The sequence below is a fragment of the Numenius arquata genome, chromosome Z (assembly GCF_964106895.1).
Source record: "Numenius arquata chromosome Z, bNumArq3.hap1.1, whole genome shotgun sequence".
In the NCBI taxonomy this organism is placed as follows: domain Eukaryota; kingdom Metazoa; phylum Chordata; class Aves; order Charadriiformes; family Scolopacidae; genus Numenius; species Numenius arquata.
The window spans coordinates 11,057,919-11,065,829 of NC_133616.1; the positions used below are offsets into that span (position 1 = coordinate 11,057,919).

Genomic DNA, 7,911 nt, shown 5'->3' on the forward strand with positions numbered 1-7,911 from the left:
AACTCTTCAACTCTTCCCCCCACCCCGGCTCCAGCCGAGTGTCCAAGCTGCTCCCCAGCCCCTGCCCCTCCTGATGAATCCCCATCCGTGATCCCAGCCCTGCCGCAGGGCACAGGCACGGCATCCGTGCTGTTCAGGAGGAGCAGGGCGCGTGGGGAGGGCGATACTTCAAGGCGGTGCTTGCTTGCTGGCCCTTTACTCATCTGTCCCCAAAAGTGCTGGGCTGGAGACTCCCCCACGGCCCTGGGGGATGGAGAAGCTCAGGCCCGGGGAGAGTAGGAGGGGTTCCTCGGCATCTCCGTGAAGGACTTCAGTTCGTAGGGGATCCCCGAATCGACCTCGATCGACTTGCGGGAGAAAAGCAGCCGGATGTCATCGTGAAGGTAGATCTTCCCCGACTTAGAGCTGTGAAACCTGAGTGGGGGACAAGAGCAGGGCATAGGGACCTCAGGCTCCCAGGCAAGGGCAGGACAGCCTCGGCGGGGGCACAACCCCCTCGCCCACTTCAGCCCCTGGTCAATGTGACCATGCTCTGGTTAACCTTCAGAGGGACAGTGGACACTGTTCTGGGGCAGGGCGGCAGTTCCAACCTCCCCAAAGGAGCAGCCAGTCCCTGCGCTTCCCCAGGGCGAGGAGTTCAGGCTGCCATCTTCCCTCTTTGGGAGAAGCAGGGACACATGGGACAGGAGCCCAGGGGTTGTGCTGGGGGAGATGTCCATCCCTCCCAGCGTGCCCTACCTTAGGTGCATCAGGTAGCAGAGGACCCTGCGGGGCAGATCGGTGCCTGGAGGGTCACTGGGGGCCATGGTGGCCCTTTCCCCCTCCCCGACGGGCACCAGGAAGATGCGATGGCGTAGGAAGGTCATGTGGTTGGCTGGCATGTCCTGGAAGTCGTACGTCACCAAGAACATCTTCACCACAGTCTTGTTGGGGTTAAATAAGGTCTGAGGGCAGAAGGGTAGGGCGTGAGGCTGGGAAAAGTGCAGGAATGGATCCATAGGGCATAGCTGGGGCATCTAGCGGTGGCACCAGCAAGCCCAAGTGTCCAGAAAGCCCCACACCAGCACGGCAGGGCTTAGCCTGAGATCCAGAGGTCAGTCCTTCCCACCCACCTCCACTTCTATGCTCCCATCCTACCCCCACTGCACACACATGCTCTCCTCCCAAGACCCCACCCCTCCCCACCAGCATCTTCCTTCCCTAAATCTCCCATCACCTTGTCCCCTGCCAGCGCCCTGGGGACCCCATACTCCTCTCTGCTGTGCTGTCTTGATGGCCACATAACTGCTCTGCACATGCTTTCTGGCTGCTGCCCTGCCAAACAATGTAATGGAGCATATCCACCCTGGGGGCAACCAGAGCCCACCATGTCCCCTCCCCATGGCACCAACAGAGACCAGGGGACGGATGACTCACCACTTGGATGGTTCCAGCTTTGGGGACACTGTAACCCTTCTTTCCCAAGGCCTCCAAGTTGATCACTCCCTGAGGAGGCAAAAGAAACAGCACGTGAGAGGGCGAAAGCCCATGGAGAGCCCAGCTGGGACCCAGCACAGGGCCACAAGCACCTCTCGCTGGGAACGCCTGGCACAAGGTGGCAAGAAGTAGCCCAGCTCAGTCCCTCTCCAGACCAGGGGATGAACAATCAGCAACACAGAGGTGACAGCAAAGCAACATTCATGAGACAGCACCCTGCCTGTTCACATGCCTGCAAGGGTTCCCTCTTTGTTCCCTCTTTGCTTTCGGGGTTAAAAACTGGGCCTGGCACACCCAGCAGTCTTCTCGGGGAGGTGGTTGCTCAAGCCACGCTCTCCAGAGAGGGGCAGCCCCCAGGACGTTCAGTGCCTGGGTAGAGCGCCCACTCACCTCCCCCACGGTCCCAGCCCTCCCTCATCCGCATACCAGGAAAGGCGAGGGCGCGCTGTGCTCAGAGATGTCGAAGTAGGTGACGTCAACAGGCAGGGTGACATGCTGGGGGCAGTAGGAGCCACTGGCACCAATCTCTGCTGTGAACCCCTCGATCCTCCCCGATGGTGCAAAGCGCCCTTTCAGGATGGACTCCTGAGAGAGGAGGGAAGCGTTAGAGACCTTCAAACCCCAGTACTGCCCCTCACTTCGAAGCTGCAGGTGAGACCAACCCCATCTCCACCACAACCACGTGTCTGCTTGCCCTTGCATGTCTCCCACTTTTCTAGAGACCACCCATGAGGGACCCTGGCTGCTTGCTTTGAGACAGACCCATCCTGAATTGGTGGGCTAAAACCAGCCATCTAACACAGAGAAGCAATGACAGCCCCCGGGCTCAGCCCTGCAGCAGCCATCTCAGCAGGGTTCAGGGTCCTGGCACATAACCCAAGGATCTGCTGGCTGACATAACCTGCTGGTGTCTGTGTGACACAGCCACCGCACGCCAGGCCCTTGGAGATAATCACCCCAGCCCCACGCCGGGGATCCTGTCAGGTTCAGCCTCTCACGTCTGTCGCCAGCCCAGCCTGGAGACCCTGGGACCCACCTCCCTCCGGGGCAGGTGAGTGCCGTTACCTCAAAGTTGCCCAGCAGAGCATGGCTGAAAGCAGTGGTGGCCCAGGACGTTGTGGAGGACCTGGTACCCCTCCGGAGTCTGTTTCGAAGATGTCGCCTTTGAGAGAGGAGAGAAGACTGGTGTTGGACTGGAGAGCATGCAGCCCTGGGCTGCCCTCTCCAGGTCCCCCTGTCCCTTTGGTGGAGGTTGAACCCACTTTCCCACCCACCAGGGGCAGAATAAACTTCCCTCTGCCCCACAGCCTGGGGTCTTGTGGAAGGCAGACACCTGGGGCAGGGAAGGGACCCAGCCTGACCCTTCCAGTGGGCTGTGGGGTGCTAGGGTGGCTGGGCACTCTGAGCCCCCACATACATTCTATGGGACTGCCGGGACACTCACAATTTGAGGCGCAGCCCGCTCTTCAGCCTCCTTCCGACTGCAGTGCAACCCACAGAGCTCTGGAGGGGACACGAAATAGAGAACGGTGTTAGGACAGCAACTGAGGACTGCGTACCCCCAGGAAGTGCCATCGCCCCTTGCCCTGCCCCACAAGGTCCCAGCAGATCGGAGATGCTCCCATCCATGGGGAGCCATTGGCAGCCTCTGCAGGGGTGGCCAGCAGGGCAGCGTGAGGGCTGTGGTGCCTGGTGGAGATGTGGGGCTCTCCCAACCCCAAGGTGGCTCTTCTGGGGATGAGGGTGTTGGTATCCAAGCTGAGGGTGCAGCACACAGCTCCCACCTTGCAAAGCAGGTCACAGGACCATCCCCAGTGACAAGACACCCTCACACAGAGCCAGGCACCAACACCCCCTTCCACCTCCCCAGGGGAGGGTAACACGTACGATGAAGCCTCCCTATCAACCCAGGAAAAGTCCCGTGATTCATGCAGAGTCCTCCATAGTGCCGCTGGGCAGTGGCCTGCTGCCCACCCCTGCCCACATCCAGGCTCCTACAGCAGCAGGGTTAAATCCAGGGCGATACTGCAGCCTCCTTTTAAAGATGTCCCCTTTCCAGGGGCTTTCTCTTCTGGAAGCCACACAAAGGGCAGCACAACACAAAGGGATGATGGAGCTGGCTGGCATGAACCAGGCTGGAAGGCCCAGGGAAGCTGCTGGAGGGCTTTACACTGCAAGGGCAGTGCTGGGGGCAGCCAGGCTGGGGGACAGTCACCAAAAAGGGCACACGAGCAGGGATGGAGCTGTGCCCCATGGACAGGGTGTCCTGGCTCCAAGCAGCAAGAAGCCAGGACAGCTCTGCCATCAGTCCCTGCAGTTCCCCACACCGTGGGATGCCCCAGGGAAGAAGAGGAACGTGCCAGCTCTGGTGTGAGCCTGCTGCAGCCTCAGCTGGCAGGACACGGTGAAGGCAGAGAGCTGGCCAGGAGGGGCTGGTAAGCAGGGAAGAATCACAGGGAGCTCCTGAGCTGCCAGGGTGGGTGCAAACCTCCGGCATCTGCTTCATTTTTGAGTTTGTGGCACCCTGGAGACATGTGATGGGCACCCCAGAATTGCAGAAAAGCCAATGGCATCTCTGCACACAGCACTGGGGCTCCCAGCCCCTGACCAAAGCACGTCCAGTCCCACCCCCTGCCACCAAACCATTGCCCTGATGGATAGGTATCACAGACAGGGACTCAAGACACCCTACTCCTCTGCCTTCCTCCTCATCAGACAGGCAGAAGACAGCCACTCTTCCCAAACCTGCCAGTAAGTCTGGTTTAACATGACTTTGTCAGACACTGAGTGTCACCCCATGCCACATGTCCAGCTCCCGTTGTCACAGGGAGCTCATGTTGTGTCCAAGCAAGGCCCTCTTAGGCTAAAGAGCTGACTGCAAGCAGTGGATCCAGTGACTAAAACGTGTCAAGAGTGACAGCCTATACACCATGTGTGCCAGGACTGGCTGTCAGCCAGTGTCCTGCTTACAGCAGTGTGGTGGCACTGGGACAGGACAAGGATGCCGTGCCACAATGGACCGCATTGCCCACAAGGACAGCCCTGAGCTCTGCATGTCCCCAGGCCATGCCCTGCCTCCCCCCACGAGCGACGTTCACCTTGGCAGTGGGAAGCAGGTGATTCCAGAATGGAGCCCCCTTGGCATCAGTGCTGCGGCAGGCCGTGGGCACCGGGTGGCATGGCAGGGTCCTCTTCCTCCGTGCTGGCGGAGACAAGCTCTCGTCCTCAGAGCAGGAGTCGGCCACAGCCTCTCCAGCGGGCAGCAGCTTCCTTTTGGCTGGGCAGCTGCTGCTGCTGAGCTGGCTGCTCCCACAGGGAGTCTTCTCCAGGGAACTCAGGTTGCTGGGCTCGGGGCTGAGTGCTGTCTGAGGAGCGGGGGGCTCCTTGCACTTGTTGGCCACCACTGGCCATTCCTCTTCTCCGCTAGCCCTGCTACTGTGAGCTGGGCTGCTCCCCGCCTTCTCTCTCTTCCCACCAGAGTCCAAGCAGGCTGTTTGTGCAATATTGTGCAAATCAAGTTGAAGTAAGTTGTGGCCACTTGCCCACTCTTCATTCTCCCCACAATCTGTGGGCTGATCCCCAGATGAGACAGGGCAACCGTCTCTTTTGTGCAAAGTACTGCAAGCAATGTGCTGGGGCCAGGAGGAGGAGGAGGAGACATCCTGCAACTTGTTCTCTCTGCTGGCCTTGGGACTGTGGCTTGGGCTGCCCTCACACCGGTGCTCCACCACCCGCAGCCCGCTGTGGGAGAAGTGCTGGGCAGACCCACACAGGGATAGCTCCTCCACCAGCAGACCGTCCTCAAAGGTATCATCATCGTCCAGGGAAGCTTGCCCAGGGCCTCCATCGCGCTTGCTGTCCACCCCCCCGGCACCCCAGTGAGTTCGTTTGGGATCTCTCACCCCCTCTGGAGTTCGCTGCTCGGGGTAACCCCTCTTGATGGCTGGACGGCTGCCTGCCCGCTGCTCCGTGCTCTCGGAGGAGCTGGAGAGATGGGAGAAGATGGACACCTGGTAAACCTTCTGGCGCTTGATCTCCGTCTCGTTGTAGCCCATGAGGATGCTGCGGTGGGTGCAGTGCTGTGAGGAAGGTTCCAAGGGTGCCTCTCCACTGGGCTGGGACAGGCTGTGGTCCGTGCCACGCTCTGGGGGCAGGGACGTCTCTGTGTGGATGTGCCGCATGGAGCCTTACTTGCCTGGACTCCGAGCGGAGCCAGAGTCAGAACAGCCCATGCAGCAGCAGGAGGGGGGCCGTAAAGTGCCACAGGACAGGGGATGAGGGCAGGGTGGGAGCTGGATCCCCCTCACTCAGGACGTCCAGGTGAGTGCTCCGCTATGGAGTACACTGCAGCGCAGCATCTGGAAAGAGAGAGCAGGAGGACGGAGATCAGTCTGGTATCCCTGTCCTCGTCTGGGATTTTCGCTGCAATGAACCTGCTGGGAAGAAAGCAGCTCCCCCTCAGACCTCCCTCTTCAGGGACAGGAAGAGGAAACAGGCTGGTGTGGCTCCCCGGGGAACCCTGCGGCATCACCCACCTGCAGGATCAGCACTTCCTTCCCGGCCTGGGCATGGAGAGGAGTCTCCAGCCAGGCTGGAGGCTACTGGGGACAAGTCTGGACAAGTGGGGAAGAGGGGGCCTGCCCTCTGCCAGGGACTTGATGTGCTTGCACTGCTGTGGAGTGCATGAGTCAGGCAGGTCAGACCAGTCCTAGGGGCTCAGGGCTGTAATCACACTTTTGGGCAACAGCAACGAGATCTCCCAGCAGTCACCAAGACGACCTGCCCCGGCCACATGTGCTGATCGAGGCAGGGCTTGTGCCCTATGCTGCCAGCGCCATGGCAGGGACATAAACCTGGCTAGGCAGCCTGGGGAAACCTGGACCAGAGACCTCCACCACCTCAATTAGCGGCTGGGTGGTACCAGGGGCTGCAGAGCCCACCATGGGCTCCTGCACCATCCACCCACCCCAGTCTGCCCCAAGGGCCTGACCTCCTCTGTGCTGCAGGGCACCTCACTTTTGATTTTCAGCCCAGTTTGAGAGCTGTGAGAATCCTGGCCACGAGTTTTTCCGGCACAATAAATACTGAAACGGCTGCAAGAACTGAGGAGACGCAGGAAGTCACCAGCAGACCGAGGAGCTCCAGAGCCTGACAAGCTGCCCGTGCCTGGCAGCTCTGCCCTTTGCTTGTCCCCGCAGTTCTACCTGCTCTTGCGGAGCAAAGGCTTAGGGGCAGGTGAGCAACAGGGGAATCAGTTCTCCAAGTGGGTCAAGGTTATTTGGAGAGCAAGGCTGCACATCACATTTGGACCTCTGCCTTGATGGGGATGGAAAAGTGTCGGGCCAGGGTGGCTGAATCCAGGGATTTTGTTTAAAAGGAGCGATGAAATGTATAACCATGCACCAAAATGTTCTGGGCGCCAACCAGCTGGAAAGCAGCTTTGCAGAAAAGGCCATGGGGTCCTGGTGGACACCAAGTCAACAATGAGCCAGCAATGCGCCCTTGTCACAAAAAAAGGACAACAGTATCCTGGGCTGTATTAGGCATGGTGTTGCCAGCAGGAGGTGATCCTTCCCCTCTGCTCAGCACTGGTGAGGCCACACCTGAGAGAGTGCAGCAAAGGGCCACTAAAATAATTAAGGGACTGGAGCACCTCTCCTATGAGGAAAGGCTGGGAGAGCCGGTACTCTTCAGTTTGAAGAAGAGAAGGCTCAGAGGGATCTTATCAATGAATTATTACGAATACCTGAAGGGATGGTGCAAAGATAGAGCCAGGCTTTTTCCAGTGGTGTCCAGTGACAGGACAAGTGTCAATGGGCACAAACTGGAACACAGGAAGTTCTGTCTGAACATCAGGAAACACTTTCTTTGTACTATGAAGGTGACTGAACTCTAGGTTACCTAGAGAGGTTGTGGAGTCACCATCCTTGGAGACATTCAAAACCTGCCTGGACACAGTCCTGGGCAATGGCTCTAGGTGGATCTGCCCAAGCAGAGGTGTCAGACCAGATGACCTCCAGAGGTCACAGAATCACAGAATGGTTATAGTTGGAAGGCACCTTAAAGATCATTGAGTTCCAACCCCCCTGCCATGAGCAGGGACACCTCCCACTAGACCAGGTTGCTCAAAGCCCCATCCAGCCTGGCCTTGAACACCTCCAGGGATGGGGCATCCACAGATTCTCTGGGTTGGGAGGTCCCTCCCAACCTCTACCCCTCTGTGTAACCCAACACACTGCAGCCTGTCCTGGCTGCCCTCCACACTCACCCCTCTGCAGCAGAACCCTGCTTTGCTCTGGATTAACCTCCTTGTCCCGCAGCGGGCGGTCGTTGGCACAATTAGCTGAAGACACCTGCCAGCGAGGCACCCCCCAGAAGCGGCGTGGCTGCCGTGGAATGGCTCCCACCATCACTGTGTGCCTCCAAACCTCTGCA

At 59.2% G+C, this 7,911-nt stretch overlaps 1 protein-coding gene across 1 annotated transcript; it reads right to left on the minus strand.

The window, feature by feature from the left end:
• Nucleotides 1–260: 260 nt before the first annotated feature.
• ATOSB (atos homolog B) lies at nucleotides 261–5,657 on the minus strand. The gene is made up of 7 exons (XM_074166746.1): nucleotides 4,575–5,657; nucleotides 2,921–2,979; nucleotides 2,542–2,638; nucleotides 1,903–2,061; nucleotides 1,417–1,485; nucleotides 739–944; nucleotides 261–414 (listed from the first exon to the last, which is right to left on the minus strand). The coding sequence occupies exons 1-7, from the start codon at nucleotides 5,655–5,657 to the stop codon at nucleotides 261–263; spliced, it is 1,827 nt and encodes a 608-aa protein (XP_074022847.1).
• Nucleotides 5,658–7,911: the final 2,254 nt, after the last annotated feature.

Coding starts and splice junctions, on each gene's coding strand:
- ATOSB (XM_074166746.1), bottom strand. CDS start 5,657: ATGCGGCACATCCACACAGAGACGTCCCTGCCCCCAGAGCGTGGCACG. Junction 2,639..2,920: donor AGCGGGCTGCGCCTCAAATT/GTGAGTGTCCCG, acceptor CCTCTCTCAAAG/GCGACATCTTCGAAACAGAC. Junction 1,486..1,902: donor GCGCGCCCTCGCCTTTCCTG/GTATGCGGATGA, acceptor TTGCCTCCTCAG/GGAGTGATCAACTTGGAGGC.